Here is a 19,886-nt window from a genome sequence, read left to right on the forward strand (position 1 = left end):
TGGTTGTCTTTGACTTCCATGAAAGAGGCAGACAGGACGTCTTTATTGAACGCCCCCTCTCTGACGACGGCCTCTTTGGGGTCGCTGTCAAAAAAGGCGACGGAGAGGTTCTCTAAGCTGGAGGAGGACAAGAAGCAGCTGGCCAAGCACCTGCCATTGGCAGGGCGACTGGGCCCGGCACCGTCACAGAGGCCATCTACCTCCGCCCCTCAGAGTAGACAGGGATCTACAGCGAGGCGGCGTGACTCGGCGTCATTCGGCGGCTGCAGGCAGCAGGCAGGGCCCGCCCTTCCAGCAGCCACGGTAGCCCCGTTACAGCCGGCGAGGGAGGTGGTGAGGAGGCCGACCTGGCCTCCCAAGGGAGGCAAGAGGAGGCGCACATGATGGGACGCGGGGGAGAGAATAGAGGATCCGTCGACATCGAACGTATCCACTGTTCCCCCCCACCCTTCGGTTGAAGGGATGGGTGATGTGATTGCTTTTGTTGATGTGTTCAATAAAGAGTTGGCTCCACCTGACTTTGTCAAAAAAGAGCCCCTTTTCCATAATACGTCCGAGAGCGTTCAAATCTCACCCTCTCTTCCTTACCACTCTAAGAGCCGTTCAGCCCACCGAGGGTGCGTTTGTCACGGTTAACTAAGCCAGAACCCAGAAGCAGACCAGGACAAGGTACGTTGAGGCAAAGGTGAGTGTTTATTAATAGATTCCGAGTGAGGCTGAATAATCCAGGGAACAGAGCGGGTGGCGTGGATGGGTTGTTGAGGGTGCAGTGGTTGGTCCGGTACTGGCTCGGCAGCCGCCGACCATCAGGCAGAGGTTGGGTGAAGGTTCCGGGTGAGAGATGTTCATGGCTAACGATCCGGCAGGAACTGGATGTTGGGCCAGAGCCTAAGAAGGGTGATGATCAGGACCAGGTGTGCAGATTGCTGATGGGATGCAGGTGCGGAAAACAAGAGCGCTCCCCGGAGCGTTCCGAACCCTCGGGAAACTGGAGATTACGAACAGGAACACTAGTCACCAGACAGGACCCGACTCAGACAGCCGGGATCGTTACAGTACCCCCCCTCCGGCGAGACGCCACCGGGCGGACTCCCGGAGCGCCAGGATGGAGGCGGTAGAAGTCACTGATGAGGTCCGCATCTAGGACCTGTCGCCGCGGAATCCAACTCCTCTCTTCAGGGCCATACCCCTCCCAGTCCACGAGATACTGGAAACCCCGGCCCCGCCGTCTGGAATCCATGATGCGACGCACCGTGTAGGCAGGACCACCTCCGATCATCCGAGGAGGAGGAGGAGGAGGCGGAGGAGGCAACAGAGGACTGAGGAAGACAGGCTTGAGGCAGGAGACATGAAAGGTGGGATGGACTCTGAGCGTCCTCGGTAGTTTGAGTCGAACTGCCACTGGATTGATCACCTTCTCCACCACAAACGGACCAATGAACTTCGGTAACAACTTCCTAGACTCAGTCCGTAACGGAAGATCCCGTGTGGCCAACCAAACCCTATCTCCGATGGTATAGGTGGGAGCGGGGATCCGGCGACGATTCGCCTGGAGCTGATACCGGTCCGAAACTCTAAGGAGTGCCTTTCTGGCCCGATGCCAGGTCCGGTGGCAACGACGAATATGGGCCTGAACAGAAGGCACTGAGAGCTCCTTCTCCTGAGAAGGAAACAGGGGGAGGTTGGTAGCCATACAGGCACTGGAAGGGAGACATCCCAGTGGCAGATGTAGGAAGAGTATTGTGGGCATACTCAACCCAAGGCAACTGAGAGACCCAGGAGGTGGGGTTGGAAGAGACCAGACAGCGTAGCGTGGATTCCATCTTCTGGTTGGCTCTCTCCGCCTGACCATTGGATTGGGGGTGAAAACCAGATGTGAGACTGACTGTAGCTCCAATGGCCAAACAGAAGGACTTCCAGACAGCAGAGGTAAACTGAGGGCCACGGTCGGAAACGATATCACTGGGCAAACCGTGGACCCTGAAAACCTCCCTAACCAGGATCTCGGACGTCTCCGAGGCAGAGGGAAGCTTGGCAATAGGCACAAAGTGGGCGAACTTGCTGAATCTGTCCACGATAGTCAGAACGACCGTGTTCCCCTCAGAAGCGGGCAACCCAGTGACGAAGTCCAGGGCCAGATGCGACCATGGTCGCCGGGGAATAGGAAGGGGGTGAAGTAGTCCAGAGCTGGGCCGATTGGTACTCTTATTCTGCGCACACACTGGACAGGCAGCAACAAAACCCCGAGTATCCTCGGCCATGGCAGGCCACCAAAAAGCGTCTGCGAAGAAACGCCATTGTCCGAGCCACGCCAGGGTGACAAGCCATCTTGCTGGCGTGGGACCATTTGAGGACAGCAGGACGAACCGACTCAGGCACAAACAACCGACCGGGTGGACCGTTACCGGGACCGGGCTGAGTCCGAAGGGCCGCCAGCACCTCCTCCTCAATCTTCCACATAACTGCTCCCACGACGCAGTTCCGGGGGAGGATTGTCTCGGTCTTGGACCCACTCTCCTCCGTCTTGGAGAACATCCGGGACAAGGCGTCCGCCTTGCCGTTCTTAGATCCAGGTCGGAACGTCAGGGCAAACTTGAATCGTCCGAAAAACAACGCCCACCTGGCCTGACGGGGAGTTGAGAGCGTTTAGCCGATTGCACGTAAGCAAGATTCTTGTGGTCAGTCCAGACAATAAACGGTTGCTCCGCCCCCTCCAACCAGTGGCGCCACTCCTCCAAGGCAAGTTTCACCGCGAGAAGCTCCCGGTTACCCACATCGTAATTCCTCTCCGCAGGCGAAAGGCGACGAGTAGTAGGCGCAGGGATGGAGTTTACTGTCCGTGGAGCATCGCTGCGACAGGATGGCGCCAACTCCCACATCAGACGCGTCCACTTCAACGACGAACTGACGGGCCGTGTCCGGTTGAGAGAGAATCGGTGCGTTGGTGAATCGCCTCTTCAAATCCAGAAACGCTTCGATCCGCCTCCGGATTCCACTTGAAGGTCCTGATACTGGAAGTCAAGGCAGTTAACGGAGCGGCCACACGGCTGTAATCCCGGATGAATCTGCGGTAGAAATTCGCAAACCCCAAAAATCTCTGGAGCTGCAATCTCGTACCGGGCTGGGCCCATTCCAGAACCGCTCTAACCTTCTCCTGGTCCATCCTAATCTCTCCCCTGGAGATGATGTACCCGAGAAAGGATGTAGTGTGGGCGTGAAACTCGCACTTCTCGGCCTTCACGAACAGGCGATTCTCCAACAATCGCTGCAGAACCTGCCGGACATGCTGGACGTGGTCGGAAGGTTCCCTCGAGAAGATCAGAATGTCATCCAGGTAAACAAACACAAAGAGACCGATCATATCTCTCAGGACGTCGTTCACCATACTCTGGAATACCGCTGGAGCATTGGTCAGTCCAAACGGCATCACCTGATACTCGAAGTGACCCATCGGTGTATTGAAACCCGTCAACCACTCGTCCCCCTCTCTGATCCGGACCAGGTGATACGCATTGCGTGAGGTCTAGCTTGGTGAACACCGTAGCACCCTGTAAGGAGTCGAAGGCAGAACTCATCAAGGGCAGGGGATACTTGTTCTTGACCGTGATGTCATTCAACCCCCGATAATCAATACACGGTCGAAGAGAGCCATCCTTCTTACCCACAAAGAAGAATCCTGCCCCCAGGGGTGATGACGAGGGACGAACGAGACCAGCAGCTTGGGACTCCTTGATGTAGGTCTCCAACGCCTCACGTTCAGGTCGGGAGATACTGTATAACCTTCCCTTGGGGTAGACAGCTCCAGGAACCAGGTTGATGGCACAATCATATGGTCGGTGGGGAGGGAGTGACAGAGCCTTCTGCTTACTGAAAACTTCCCCCAAATCGTGATATGTCTCGGGAACCAGGGACAAATCTGGGGGTTTAGCCTCAATCACCTGACTGGGAACCGAATGGGGGCAGGCAGTCTTGAGACAGTTAGCATGACAATCAAGGCTCCAACTCGTTACCTTGCCCGTCACCCAATCGAACGTGGGATTGTGTTCCTTCAGCCAGGGGTATCCAAGGACCAGAGGAACATGGGAAGACGGCAGAATGAAGAATGAAATCATCTCAGAATGATTCCCCGACAACCGCATCTTAACCGGTTCAGTCCTCATCGTGATACGTGCCAGACTACTGCCGTTCAGAGTGGTCGCTTCAATGGCTTCCGGCAATTGCTCCTTGGAAAGCCCCAGCTGTTCCACCAACTCGGCATCAAGAAAGCTTCCATCGGCACCTGAATCGATAAAAGCGTTAAGCGCTAAGCTCTGATTCCTGTTCACAAGGGTAGCCGGGGAAACGGGGTCTGACAGAGGTACTGAGAGGTTGAAACTGGCTCGCTAAAAGTCCTCCCAACTTTAGCGAGCCGGGCAGTTTGACGACCGCCGGGAACAAGTGGAGATGTAATGTCCCGAGCTACCACAGTAGAGGCAGCAGTTGGTCTTACGTCTATGTTGACGCTCCTCCTTGGTTAACCCGTGCCGCCCCCACTTGCATGGGTTCAGAATCGGGAGAGAGGACCTCTCCACTAATCCATTGTGGTGGAGAATGATCGACGTGTTCTGGTCCACCACCCGACCCGACTGGGAACTGAGAAGCTGATCGATTGGACGGACCCCATTGCTTCTCCCTCCTTCGCTCTCGGACTCGATTATCCACCCGAATAGACAAGGCTACCAAGCTGTCCAGGTCACTAGGCTCCGGATAGGAGATCAACTCATCCTTGAGCTGCTCCGACAGACCCTGGTAAAAGGCCGCTTGCAGAGACTCCTCGTTCCACCCACTCTCCACAGCCAACGTCTTGAACTCGATCACGAAGTCGGCCACGCTGCGAAGTTCCTTGGCGGCGAAAACAGGCGCCTAGCTGCGTCCCTCCCTCGGACGGAATGGTCGAAGAGCTTCCTCATCTCGGCCGTGAACCCCTGGTATGAAGCCATGCAGGGATCCTGTCGTTCCCAAACGGCTGAAGCCCACTCCAGCGCTCGACCACGCAGCAACTCAATCACAAAGGCTATCCTAGCCTTGTCTGTGGCATAAGAGTAGGGCTGTAGATCGAACACTAATCCACACTGCATAAGGAAGGAACGGCATCTTCCCAGCTCCCCCTCATATTTATCCGGCGTCGGAACCTTGGGCTCACGGATGGACACAGCTTCAGAAGCGGCAGGCGAGATGGGTGAAACCGGTAGTGGATCCTCCACCGGACACTTACGTTGGTTCTGGACCTCCGTCAGACCGGTAGAAAGGTTCCGAACTGACAACGCGATCTCCTGTAGTACCGTGCTATGATGGCCCAACATCTTCTCCTGCTGGGTAATAGCATGGCGAACGGAGTCCAGGTCCGCTGGGTCCATTACTGGCCGGATCGTTCTGTCACGGTTAACTAAGCCAGAACCCAGAAGCAGACCAGGACAAGGTACGTTGAGGCAAAGGTGAGTGTTTATTAATAGATTCCGAGTGAGGCTGAATAATCCAGGGAACAGAGCGGGTGGCGTGGATGGGTTGTTGAGGGTGCAGTGGTTGGTCCGGTACTGGCTCGGCAGCCGCCGACCATCAGGCAGAGGTTGGGTGAAGGTTCCGGGTGAGAGATGTTCATGGCTAACGATCCGGCAGGAACTGGATGTTGGGCCAGAGCCTAAGAAGGGTGATGATCAGGACCAGGTGTGCAGATTGCTGATGGGATGCAGGTGCGGAAAACAAGAGCGCTCCCCGGAGCGTTCCCGAACCCTCGGGAAACTGGAGATTACGAACAGGAACACTAGTCACCAGACAGGACCCGACTCAGACAGCCGGGATCGTTACAGCGTTGCTGAACAGGCACTCAGAGTAGGTACACATAACACTTCATGTATAAGAAGTGCTCTACATAGCAGGCAGCAGTCTCTGTCAGATTCTGACATGATGACGCAGCCGCTATTTGGGGATGGCGCACTATCACAGACTACGGTCTCTGTTAGTACGAGCCAGACCCATGCTGCGTTCACGGAGGGTCCGATTACCGCGGTCACGAAGGTGTCCAGAGTATCGGCGCCCCCAGATATTATGACACAGCAGCTATCTGGGGATGGCGCACTATCACAGACTAAGGTCTCGGTTAGTGCGATTCAGACCCATGCTACGTTCACTAAGGTTATGGGAATAACCAACGTATCGGCTCCTCTGACAAAACGAGCTAGTACTCACCACACTGAGTGTGAATCAACCCACCAGGGGTGCAGAGTTGAACACACACAGAAGGTGAAGGTTAAGAGGGTATCAAGGCGCCGCCTTGTTTTACCTCATAGAGACCTCATATTACAGACTTCTAGGAGTACTGTAGTGAAGGGCTCTAATAGCGAATTGCAGTCACCTAAGATGACGCAATCGCTTGCTGGGGATGGTGCCCTGTCGCAGGCTGTGGCCTCGGTCAGTGCAATTCAGACCCGCGATGCGTTCAAGGAGGGCAGGAATACGACGGTTACGAGTTTAACCGACGTCTCTGCTCCTCTTTCTCTTTCAGAATGCATTGATGGTTCCTCTCCCTTTCTCGGGAGGCCCACCTTGGGCTGTTCCACCACTTCAGTGTTGGGGAACAGTGGCGGTAAGGGCCATAGAGGAATACAGGTCCTTCCTACTGAATGCACCACAGCTTCGTGCTCAGCCGCTTTCTCTGCATTGCTGGCAGTGGCGAAGAAGCTGTACCCTCTCACGCTGGCTAGAACAGACGTTGCAGAAGGGTTATGCTCTCCAATTCCATCGGACCCCACCCCCGTTCAGGGGAGTGGTGGAGACGGTGATGAAAACGCCCGAAAAAGTGGCCGCTCTGGTTTCAGAGATTACGGAACTTTTGGCGAAGGAGGCGGTCACAGTAGTTGCCCAGGAGCAAAGGAACAAGGGGCTATATTCGCCCTATTTCCTGGTGCCCAAAAAGACGGGGGGAGTGAGGCCGATTTTGGATTTACGCATTCTCAACGAGAGCGTAACCAAACGGCCCTTCCGAATGCTAACGACAAAACGTCTGCTGGAATGTGTCCAGAGAGGGGACTTTTGTACGAGTATAGACCTAAAGGACGTGTACTTTCATGTGCCGGTTCAGCCGCATCACAGGAAGTTTCTGCGGTTCGCCTTTCAAGGGGTGGCGTACGAATACACGAGGATGCCATTTGGGTACGCCCTGGCACCTCGCACATTTTCCAAGTGTGTGGAGGCGGCATTGGAACCGTTGCGTCGTCAGGGGATACGGCTACTAGCCTACCTGGACGATCTACTGGTTCTCGCCCGTCAGCAGAGCTGGCGATCACTCACACAACACAGACAGTGATTCATCTCACAAGTCTGGGGTTCGCTGTGAATTGGAAAAGAGCGCGCCCTGGCCCACTCATCAGATTGTCTACCTGGGGATACAGCTAGACACTGTGAGGATGAGGGCTCGAATTTCGGACCTCCGAAGGGTAGCCTTGTTGCTAGCCCTGAGGAAGTGTCGTCCGAATCACACGGTGACGGCGCTGTCGATCATGTCACTTTTGGGTCTCATGTCGTCAGCCCACTCTGTGGTTCCGCTGGGACTCCTGCATATGCGCAGGATGCAGCGATGGTTCGCCCAACTAAGACTAGACCCATTGCGTCAACGTCATCGGTTGGTGGTGGTTCCACTCTCGCTCAGTGCAGATCTGAACTATTGGAGAAACCCGCGCGTTCTTACGCATGGAGTCCCGATAAGCAAGGTGTCCTCCTACATCCCAGTGTTCACAGACGCGTCTCTGACGGGATGGGGAGGGACATGTCAGACTCAAGCGATAGGAGGTGTGTGGCCTCTTTCGAGTCGCCACATCAACCTCTTGGATTTGGAAACGGTTTGACTGGTTCTGACCCACTTCGCGTCTACCCTTCGGGGTCGCGATGTGCTGGTCTGGTCAGACAACCGGACCATAGTAGTAGCTCACATAAATCGCCAGGGAGGAGTCAGGTCTCCTGCTCTCCATCGGGCGGCAGAGGAATTGTGGCTGTGGGCTCACGAGCACCTTCGCTCATTGAGAGCAGCACACATTCCGGGCTACTTCAATGTAGGAGCAGACCTCATGTCAAGAGGGGGTCCTCGAGACGACGAGTGGTGTCTGCATCCGGACATTGTTCTCCAAATTTGGGAACAGTTCGGGAGAGCCGAGGTGGACCTATTCGCGTCACGCGTGAACGCGCAATGTCCTCTATGGTTCTCTCTGAGGGAACAGGACGAACCGCCACTGGGAAGAGACGCTTTTGCGCATCAACCGTGGCCGAGAGTTCTCTTGTACGCATTCCCTCCGCTGTCCTGCATTCTCCCACTGTTAGCCAGGGTGAGGTCAGGAGGGCTGTCAGTGATACTGATAGCCCCCGATCGCCCAGGGGCTCCTTGGTTTGCGGAGATGAGTCAGATGTTGATTGCGCCACCTTGGCCAATTCCACATCGACGGGACGTGTTGTCTCAGGCGGGGGGCACGATAGGGCGATTGCCCATAATCGGCCAACCACTGAAGGCCTGGCTGCTGAGAGGGACAGGCTAGAGCGCCGTGGGTTATCTGATGCAGTGATCAGGACCATACAGGGTTCACGTGCCAGTTCCACTTCTAAGATGTATGCCAGTAGATGGAACGTGTTTTCACGATGGTGTGTCACACAAGGTGTAGACCCCATGAGCTGTCAGGTGGAGAGTATTCTCTCTTTTCTACAGCTTATGTTTGATAAGCAGCGATCGCCCGCCACCATTAAGGTGTTTGCAGCAGCGATTTCAGCTTGTCATGAGGGGTTTGGCAGAGACAATGTCTTTAGCCACCCTCTAGTGAAACGTTTCCTATTAGGAACGCGGCGACTTAGGCCAACATCTAGAGTCACGCTTCCTCAGTGGGATTTGACTTTGGTACTCGAAGCGCTATGTAAGTCGCCGTTCGAGCCATTGAATCAAATACCCCTCAAGATGCTGTCTATGAAGACAGCACTGTTGCTCGCTTTGACTACAGCTAAGCGTGTCAGTGATTTGTGTGCTCTTTCGACGAGACCTGACTGCCTGGCCATCAATGGTGACCTGAGCAGAGCGGTGTTACGTCCTAACCCGGCATTTGTGCCGAAGGTTATTAGGAGTTCATATAGATCACAGACCGTGGAGCTGTGGGCGTTTTCTCCTCCTCCTCATAGAGAGAGGAGTGAGGAAAAGCTCCATCGCCTGTGCCCAGTACGCGCCTTGGCGTGTTACGTCGAGCGCACAGCAGCGATTAGGTCATCGCCTCAGCTGTTTGTGTGTCACGGTGCTGCTGCACTAGGTAGACCACTTTCGAAACAGCGTCTGTCTCATTGGCTTTGTGAAGGCATTGAGACAGCTTATGAGGCAGCTGGGCAACAGTTGCCTCAGGGTATCAGAGCTCACTCCACTCGTGGAGTAGCAGCTTCTACTGCCCTTTTCAGAGGAATAGGGGTAGAGGATATACAGTGGGGAAAAAAAGTATTTAGTCAGCCACCAATTGTGCAAGTTCTCCCACTTAAAAAGATGAGAGAGGCCTGTAATTTTCATCATAGTTACACGTCAACTATGACAGACAAAATGAGAAAAAAAAATCCAGAAAATCACATTGTAGGATTTTTAATGAATTTATTGGCATATGATGGTGGAAAAAAAGTATTTGGTCAACAACAAAAGTTTCTCAATACTTTGGTATATACCCTTTGTTGGCAATGACACAGGTCAAACATTTTCTGTAAGTCTTCACAAGGTTTTCACACACTGTTGCTGGTATTTTGGCCCATTCCTCCATGCAGATCTCCTCTAGAGCAGTGATGTTTTGGGGCTATCGCTGGGCAACACAGACTTTCAACTCCCTCCAAAGATTTTCTATGGGGTTGAGATCTGGAGACTGGCTAGGCCACTCCAGGACCTTGAAATGCTTCTTACGAAGCCACTCCTTCGTTGACGGGCGGTGTGTTTGGGATCATTGTCATGCTGAAATCGTTTCATCTTCAATGCCCTTGCTGATGGAAGGAGGTTTTCACTCAAAATCTCACGATACATGGCCCCATTCATTCTTTCCTTTACACGGATCAGTCGTCCTGGTCCCTTTGCAGAAAAACAGCCCCAAAGCATGATGTTTCCAACCCCATGCTTCACAGTAGGTATGGTGTTCTTTGGATGCAACTCAGCATTCTTTGTCCTCCAAACATGACGAGTTGAGTTTTTACCAAAAAGTTATATTTTCGTTTCATCTGACCATATGACATTCTCCCAATCCTCTTCTGGATTATCCAAATGCACTTCAGACGGGCCTGGACATGTACTGGCTTAAGCAGGGGGACAAATCTCGCACTGCAGGATTTGAGTCCCTGGTGGCGTAGTGTGTTACTGATGGTTGGCTTTGTTACTTTGGTCCCAGCTCTCTGCAGGTCATTCACTAGGTCCCCCCGTGTGGTTCTAGGATTTTTGCTCACCGTTCTTGTGATCATTTTGACCCCACGGGGTGAGATCTTGCGTGGAGCCCCAGATCGAGGGAGATTATCAGTGGTCTTGTATGTCTTCCATTTCCTAATAATTGCTCCCACAGTTGATTTCTTCAAACCAAGCTGCTTACCTATTGCAGATTCAGTCTTCCCAGCCTGGTGCAGGTCTACAATTTTGTTTTTGGTGTCCTTTGACAGCTATTTGGTCTTGGCCATTGTGAAGTTTGGAGTGTGACTGTTTGAGGTTGTGGACAGGTGTCTTTTATACTGATAACAAGTTCAAACAGGTGCCATTAATACAGGTAACGAGTGGAGGACAGAGGAGCCTCTTAAAGAAGAAGTTACAGGTCTGTGAGAGCCAGAAATCTTGCTTGTTTATAGGTGACCAAATACTTATTTTCCACCATAATTTGCAAATAAATTCATTAAAAATCCTACAATGGGATTTTCTGGATTTTTTTTTCTCAATTTGTCTGTCATAGTTGACGTGTACCTATGATGAAAATTACAGGCCTCTCTCATCTTTTTAAGTGGGAGAACTTGCACAATTGGTGGCTGACTAAATACTTTTTTTCCCCACTGTATGTAGAGCGGCGTCTTGGTCGACACCGTCTCCATTTATCAGTTTCTATCTCTTGGATATGTCTTCTAACTCTCTGTACTCAGTGTGGCTGAAGGGAGACTTTGAGCTAGGAGGAGAGGAATGCAGGACTGTAGAGACAAGGTCTCTATCAGGTCCGCTTCTGATAGAAGGACATATTTTTGACATGACTCCTGACTGACAGGTTCAGTACAGTAGAAGGCATGTAGGTTGACAGAGTGTGACGTCATCTATCTGCTTGTTCAGAATAGTATGGGTCATGTTCTGGGATCTGCCCACTAATCTCTGGGGTTCCATTGAGTAAGTGGGGCGGCCTACCGTGTTCACAATGTAGAGTGACACTTGTGTGTCATTCCATTAGTGACTGGTAGTGATGTATCAGAATATTGAGGTATCATCTATCTGCTAGTACAGATTAGTATGGCCGGTATTCTGGTGATCTGCCCACTAGTCATTGGTTTTGCCATTAGACAGGCCCATCTCCCGGCTATCTACCTCTCTGTCAACCGGACGGGACCACCTAGTGTTGACATGGAGCCCCGCCGATCCAACACGACTGGTTTGCCGACGAAATAGTCTGATGTGGTTTCAACAGGCTTCCCGTTGCGACGACCACGAAGATCCATCTGCCAGCCCCGGCCCGCTAGCACACGCAAACTACAACTGTGCTCCCTGCTAGCTGTGCTGAAGCACCAATTTGAACTGCTCTCGGACTCACATATTGCTGTTCACTGGACCTTATGATCACTCAGCTGCACAGCTGATGCCTGCTGGACTGTTCCTTTACACGGTACCCTGTCCTGTTTATTCTGTTTAGTCTTAGCCCAAACGTTATCGCTATTTCCAGTTGTGTCTTAGCTCTCTCTAATAACACCTGTGACTGCTTTATGCCTCTCTCCCATGTCAATTATGCCTTGCCTATTGCTGTTTGGGTTAGTTCTTATTATACAATTTCACTGTAGAACCCTAGTCCCTCTCAAACTGCCTCATATAGTTCCTTTGTTCCACCCCCCATACACGCCGAGACCGGCTCAATCGGTGCCTCCAATGACGCTATCTCTTTCATTGTTACCCAACGCTTAGGGTTACCTGAACTGTACTCATATCCTTCCATATCCTTTTCTGTACATAATGCCCTGAATCTTTTCTACAACGCCCGGAGAACTGCCCCCTTTATTCTATGTACCCAACGCACTAGAAGACCAGTTCTTAAAGGCTTTAGTCGTATCCTTATTCTAGTCCTCCTCTGTTCCTCTGGTGATGTAGAGGCTAACCCAGGCCCTGCAGCCCCCAGTATCACTCCTACTCCCCAGGAGCTATCATTTGTTGACTTCTGTAACCGTAAAAGTCTTGGTTTTCTGCACATAAATATCAGAAGCCTCCTTCCTAAGTTTGAGTTATTCACTGCGTTAGCACACTCCGCCAACCCTGATGTTCTAGCAGTGTCTGAATCCTGGCTTAGGAAGGCCACCAAAAATTCAGAAATTTCCATCCCCAACTATAACATTTTCCGTCTAGATAGAACTGCCAAAGGGGGTGGAGTTGCAATCTACTGTAGAGATAGCCTGCAGAGCTCCATCATACTATCCAGGTCTGTGCCCAAACAGTTTGAGCTTCTACTTCTAAAAATCCACCTTTCCAGAAATAAATCTCTCACTGTTGCCGCTTGCTACAGACCCCCTCAGCCCCCAGCTGTGCCCTGGACACCATATGTGAATTGATTGCCCCCCATCTATCCTCAGAGTTCGTACTGCTTGGTGACCTAAATTGGGATATGCTTAACACCCCGGCCATCCTACAATCTAAACTAGATGCCCTCAATCTCACACAAATTATCAACGAACCTACCAGGTACAACCCTAAATCCGTAAACATGGGTACCCTCATAGATATCATCCTGACTAACTTACCCTCTAAATACACCTCCGCTGTCTTCAACCAGGATCTCAGCGATCACTGCCTTATTGCCTGCATCCGTAACGGGTCCGCGGTCAAACGACCACCCCTCATCACTGTCAAACGCTCCCAAAAACACTTCAGCGAGCAGGCCTTCCTAATTGACCTGGCCCAGGTATCCTGGATGGATATAGATCTCATTCCGTCAGTAGAGGATGCCTGGTTGTTCTTTAAAAGTAATTTCCTCTCAATCTTAAATAGACATGCCCCATTCAAAAAATACAGAACTAAGAACAGATATAGCCCCTGGTTCTCCTCAGACTTGACTGCCCTTGACCAGCACAAAAACATCCTGTGGCGTACTGCATTAGCATCAAATAGCCCCCGCGATATGCAACTTTTCAGGGAAGTTAGGAACCAATATACACAAGCAGTTAGGAAAGCAAAGGCTAACTTTTTCAAACAGAAATTTGCATCCTGTAGCACTAACTCCAAAAAGTTTTGGGACACTGTAAAGTCCATGGAAAATAAGAGCACTTCCTCCCAGCTGCCCACTGCACTGAGGCTAGGAAACACTATCACCACCGATAAATCTACAATAATCGAGAATTTCAACAAGCATTTTGCTACGGCTGGCCATGCTTTCCACCTGGCTACCACTACCCCGGCCACCAGCTCTGCACCCTCCGCTGCAACTTGCCCATGCCCCCCGCTTCTCCTTCACACAAATCCAGACAGCTGATGTTCTAAAAGAGCTGCAAAATCTGGACCCCTACAAATCATCTGGGCTAGACAATCTGGACCCTTTCTTTCTAAAACTAGCCGCCGAAATTGTCGCAACCCCTATTACTAGCCTGTTCAACCTCTCTTTCGTAACGTCTGAGATCCCCAGAGATTGGAAAGCTGCCGCGGTCATCCCCCTCTTCAAAGGGGGTGACACTCTAGATCCAAACTGTTACAGACCCATATCCATCCTGCCCTGCCTTTCAAAAGTTTTGAAAGACAAGTCAACAAACAGATCACCGACCATTTGAATCCCACCGTACCTTCTCCGCTATGCAATCCGGTTTCGAGCTGGTCATGGGTGCACTTCAGCCACGCTCAAGGTCCTAAACGATATTATAACCGCGATCGATAATAGACAGTACTGTGCAGCCGTTTTCATTGACCTGGCCAAGGCTTTCGACTCTGTCAACCACCGCATTCTTATTGGCAGACTAAATAGCCTTGGTTTCTCAAATGACTGCCTCGCCTGGTTCACCAACTACTTCTCAGATAGAGTTCAATGTGTCAAATCGGAGGGCCTGTTGTCTGGACCTATGGCAGTCTCTATGGGGGTGCCACAGGGTTCAATTCTTGGGCCGACTCTTTTCTCTGTGTATATCAATGACGTCGCTCTTGCTGCTGGTGACTCTCAGATCCACCTCTACGCAGACGACACCATTTTGTATACATCTGGCCCTTCATTGGACACTGTGTTAACAAACCTCCAAACGAGCTTCAATTCCATACAACACTCCTTCAGTAGCCTCCAACTGCTCTTAAACACTAGTAAAACTAAATGCATGCTCTTCAACCGAACGCTGCTTGCACCCGCCCACCCGACTAGAATCACTACTCTCGACGGGTCTGACCTAGAGTATGTGGACAACTACAAATATCTAGGTGTCTGGTTAGACTGTAAACTATCCTTCCAGACTCACATTAAGAATCTCCAATCCAAAGTTAAATCTAGAATCGGTTTCCTATTTCGCAACAAAGCCTCCTTCACTCATGCTGCCAAACATGCCCTCGTAAAACTGACTATCCTACCGATCCTTGACTTCGGCGATGTCATTTACAAAATAGCCTCCAACACTCTACTCAGCAATTGGATGTAGTCTATCACAGTGCCATCCGTTTTGTCTCCAAAGCCCCATATAATACCCACCACTGTGACCTGTACGCTCTTGTTGGCTGGTCCTCACTACATATTCGTCGCCAAACCCACTGGCTCCAGGCCATCTATAAATCACTGCTAGGCAAATCCCCGCCTTATCTTAACTCATTGGTCACCATAGCAACACCCACCCGTAGTCTGCGCTCCAGCGGGGTATATCTCACTGGTCATCCCCAAAGCCAACACCTCCTTTGGCCGCAATTCCTTCCAGTTCTCTGCTGCCAATGACTGGAACAAATTGCAAAAATCTCTGAAGCTGGAGACACTTATCTCCCTCACTAACTTTAAGCATCAGTTGTCAGAGCACCTTACCGATCACTGCACCTGTACACAGCCCATCTGAAATTAGCCCGCCCAACTACCTCATCCCTATATTGTTATTTATTTTGCTCATTTGTACCCCAGTATCTCTATTTGCACATCATCTCTTGCACATCTATCATTCCAGTGTTAATACTAATTGTAATTATTTTGCACTATAGCCTATTTTATTGCCTTACCTCCATAACTTGCTAAATTTGCACACACTGTATATTATATGTATTTCTGTTGTATTTTTGACTTTGTTTTGTTTTACCCCATATGTAACTCTGTGTTGTTGTTTTTATCGCACTGCTTTGCTTTATCTTGGCCAGGTCGCAGTTGTAAATGAGAACTTGTTCTCAACTGGTTTACCTGGTTAAATAAAGGTGAAATAAAAAATAAAATAAATAAAAGACTAGCTGGGGCGGGTCTTGAACCGATGACGCAGTATATTGTGACACTTGTATTTTATACAGTGGTTGCAGTACTGCGGGAATTGGTTGCAGCCATTGCTAGGCCTGACCTTTTCGTTTCGATGGGAAGTGTTGCGCTCGGCAGGGAGTACATTTTGGAGCGCTACGCTCCGCCTTAAACCAATAGGAGCAGAGCTCCCCTATGGGGCGGAGCTCCACGATATAGAACGATTAGTTACCGGAGTGTAACTCCAGTTCTATGAGTGGAGCGGAGCCCCATAGGACTTAAGGCCCTGCCGACCCTCTCTAGTCTCGCTGAAGATAAATATCTCGGGAGGCAGATTGAGGGGAGGCATCCCCTCTTATAGGGACACCTGTACTCCTATTGGCTGCAGGTGTGTGCATAATTTTGTCTCAGGCTGATGCTGCCTTAGGGCAGTGGGTAAACCAATAGGAGCAGAGCTCCCCTATGGGGCTCCGCTCCACTCATAGAACTGGAGTTACACTCCGGTAACTAATCGTTTTTTCTGTCAATTACGTTTTGCTTTTGATGTGATGTGATTGGTGTGAAGCCAAATCCGAACACACTTTTTTTTGTGAGCCAGGACCATTCACAGTTGAGCTCACTCAGTCTAGCTCAACACTGATTGGCTATTATTTTATACATTATACTTTATCAAGGGAGGTAAAATGCTCGCTGGCTTCCCTTGCATTCAACGCTACGGGCAGCAACAATGTCATACTCATCTTGACCAGACAGCATCAGATAGATGGGCTACACATACAGAAACAGAGGGGTGCTGTTTCGCTAGCTCGGATGCTTTTTCCGGTGAGATACACTATATATACAAAAGTATGTGGACACCCCTTCAAATTAGTGGATTCGGCTATTTCAGCCACACCCGTTGCTGACAGGTGTATAAAATCGAGCACACAGACATGCAATCTCCATAAACAAGCATTGGCAGTATAATTGCCATACTGAAGAGCTCAGTGACTTTCAACGTGGCACCGTCATAGGATGCCACCTTTCCAACAAGTCAGTTCATCAAATTTCTGCCCTGCTAGAGCTGCCCCGGTCAACTGTAAGTGCTGTTAATGTGAAGTGAAAACGTCTACGAGCAACAACGGCTGAAGTGGTAGGCCACACAAGCTCACAGAACAGGACTGCCGAGGGCTGGAGCACATCAAAATCATCAGTCCTCTGTTGCAGCACTCACTAGCAAGTTCCAAACTGCCTCTGGAAGCAGCGTCAGCACAAGAACTGTTCATGGGAGCTTCATTAAATTGTTTTTTTATGGCCCAGCAGCCGCACACAAGCCTAAGATCACCATGTGCAATGCCAAGCGTCGGCTGGAGTGGTGTAAAGCTCGCCGCCATTGGACATTGGAAACGTGTTCTCTGGAGTGATGAATCACTCTTCACCATCTGGACAATTATGAAACACAGAGAGACGAAATATACATTATTTTATATGTTCTTTTCTTTCATGGTACATTTTTGGGGGAAGCCTGGCTTCCCTTGGCATCCATTAATATAGGCCACTGCATGCCAGCCAAAAGGTTGGTGCAAGGCCCTGTACTGACCTATAGGCTTACTAGAAAATTACCTGTGTGCAATTATGCATTAATTACAATCAGTAATTCTAATTAATTTCAAAATCAGTCATCTAAATTAATTTCTAAATTAATGGTATTGGCTACCATTTGAATGACCGATTTTAATGAATGACATCAAATGGACTTAATATCAAAGATTATATTAGGTCCATCCATAGATATTTGTATATATTATGGCTGCAGCAGTAGCCTACTGTCATTACATAATAGAAATCCCCATTGTAATAGCTCAACTAAAGTGTGGCTGACGTCGAAAGCCACACTAATCATACAGGCTTGCAGCATCCCAACTCATCACATGACCATCCCCCAGCAGATGGTTTGCGTGATGTCACATTGATTCGTGAGGAGAGCGCCTTTCGTTCGATCTGGAGAAATTCTGAAGGATTTTATCACAAGTAAGCTAATTCATAACCGATTAAATCTATATATGTAAATGTTAATTTTACAGACAGAACGGTATCAAACAGAAATATATTGTTATGGTGAATTTGAACGTGCTGTCATCTTGCGCGAGTCCTCACCTTGAGAACATTTCCTCTCTGGTCCATGCACTTCAGCTGATGATGCGATGCGGCTTGGTTCTGCCATAAGCTATTAGGTGTTGTTTAAAATAATAGTGATAGACCTACTGTACTCTATTTCATCCCGAATCAAATGGAAGAAATTGCAAATAATGTCAGTCGACCATCAATCGACGATGTTTGAATCATTCTGTATTTGCATTAGACCGTAGGCCTAATAACCATAGATCTTCAGTCAAAATATAACCGTTTGTGATAAAAACGAAATTCATTATGTATTCATAATACTCAAATGTTTCTCTCAGTGACCATCAAACACAGGTGCTATCTATTTATTTCGTCGTCATTTTGGTTGAAATATGGCTATAGCCGGTCATTTCAAGCAATATTTTATAGACGTGTCCTCATAATTTTCAATTTGCCTACATAATTGTTAGAAACACGTATATAAATTCATCAACAATATTCCTATCATTATTCCCCGTGTTCACCGTTGCCTTCATCATATTATGAAAGATGCTCAATAGTCTACTGGAAGCCTACAGCAGCAACATCATAATGGCGTCCTTGAGATGAAGGACAGTGCGGCAGAGAAGACGCTCGAGCGAACGACGTCGCTTTCTCAAATTGAGAGAACATTTGATATTTTAACGATTGAACGTAATATGCTTTATGTTATTTCCAATATTTTAGAAATGTAGTAGAATATAGCTAACCTATATGAATTATGTTCGGGTTGACTACCTGGGCAGCGGATATATAGGTTTATGATAGCATCTTTACGAACGAGTAGGATTTCCATTGGACACGGACAGTTAATCCTCATATCCGTGTTGACTGATAGTGATGACAGTCCTTTCACATCTGGAAAGAAAAAGGAAGCTATAGAATTAGAAAAATGACATATATATATATATATATATATATATATATATATATATATATAAGTGTAATGTTGTCATATAGGTCGAATATATATTCCAATTGATAGGCCTACTGCTCTTGAATTGTTCAAGCTAGAGACACACCAAACCAACTTTGTTCAGTCTATTCTCTGTCTGTCTGTCTGTCTGTCTGTCTGTCTGTCTGTCTGTCTGTCTGTCTGTCCGTCCGTCCGTCCGTCCGTCCGTCCGTCCGTCCGTCCGTCCGTCCGTCCGTCCGTGTCATTTTGCCCTTAATTTTGCCAACAGGGGTATTATTTTTTTTACCTTAAAGGGGTGAGTGTGTCAGGTGGTCACCATGGGGGAACTGTTCAGGAGCGAGGAGATGACGCTTGCCCAGCTCTTCCTCCAGTCTGAGGCAGCCTACTGCTGTGTCAGCGAGCTGGGAGAACTGGGAATGGTTCAGTTCCGCGATGTAAGTAACATACCAGTCATCTATCTATAAAAAAACATATTTAACCTTTATTTAATTAAACAGGAAGTCCGATTGTGGTCAGAAGACCTCTTTCCCAAGGGAGACCTGGCCAAGAATGGCAACTGTGACACCTGTTTCTGTTGTTTGAATTTTTAGCTCAACCCAGACGTGAATGTGTTCCAGAGGAAGTTTGTGAATGAAGTGAGGAGGTGTGAGGAGATGGACAGGAAACTAAGTGAGTGATTTCATAATATGTTGAATGAATACATTTTATTTGACATATGTAATATACATATAGACCTGTGTCAGCCAAGTTACAATACATAAAATGTTTTTGAGAATTAAAAACACAGTAAGTGTTACACAATAAAGAAATTTCCATTGTGGTCCTCCCTATTTCTAGGTGGGTAACATAATGGACAGCTTGGACAAAACATAGCAGGGACAGTTAATATAATACCACATGAAGTACATGTTTTAATAAACTCTATACAAAGTCCCATCAAGCCCCAAAATATTACATATACAGTGCATTCGGAAAGTATTCCGACCCCTTGACTTTTTCCACATTTTGTTATGTTACAGCCTTATTCTAAAATTAAATATTTTTTTCTCTCAATCTACACACAAAACCCCATAATGACAAAGCAAAAACAGGTTTTTAGAATTATTTGCAAATGTATTAACAATAAAAACGGAAATATTACATTTACATAAGTATTCTGACTTTGTTGAAGCACCTTTGGCAGCGATTAC

The 19,886-nt window shown here is 49.1% G+C and overlaps 1 protein-coding gene across 3 annotated transcripts in view; it reads left to right on the forward strand.

Moving 5' to 3' along the window:
* The first annotated feature begins 17,541 nt into the window (after positions 1 to 17,541).
* The window catches only part of LOC121559950 (V-type proton ATPase 116 kDa subunit a1), a 32,517-nt gene continuing 30,172 nt past the window's right edge, over positions 17,542 to 19,886 (forward strand). For 2 of the 3 annotated variants that reach the window (XM_041873016.2, XM_041873136.2), the window contains exons 1-3: positions 17,542 to 17,648; positions 18,990 to 19,130; positions 19,287 to 19,365. In XM_041873016.2, coding sequence (XP_041728950.1) covers positions 19,014 to 19,130; positions 19,287 to 19,365 — 196 coding nt within the window. In that variant the 5' untranslated portion in view covers positions 17,542 to 17,648; positions 18,990 to 19,013. Of the gene's footprint in view, positions 17,649 to 18,964; positions 19,131 to 19,286; positions 19,366 to 19,886 lie in introns of all 3 variants that reach the window. The other variant, XM_041873087.2, reaches the window with a different exon arrangement.

The sequence above is a fragment of the Coregonus clupeaformis genome, chromosome 1, assembly GCF_020615455.1.
Source record: "Coregonus clupeaformis isolate EN_2021a chromosome 1, ASM2061545v1, whole genome shotgun sequence".
Lineage (NCBI taxonomy): Eukaryota > Metazoa > Chordata > Actinopteri > Salmoniformes > Salmonidae > Coregonus > Coregonus clupeaformis.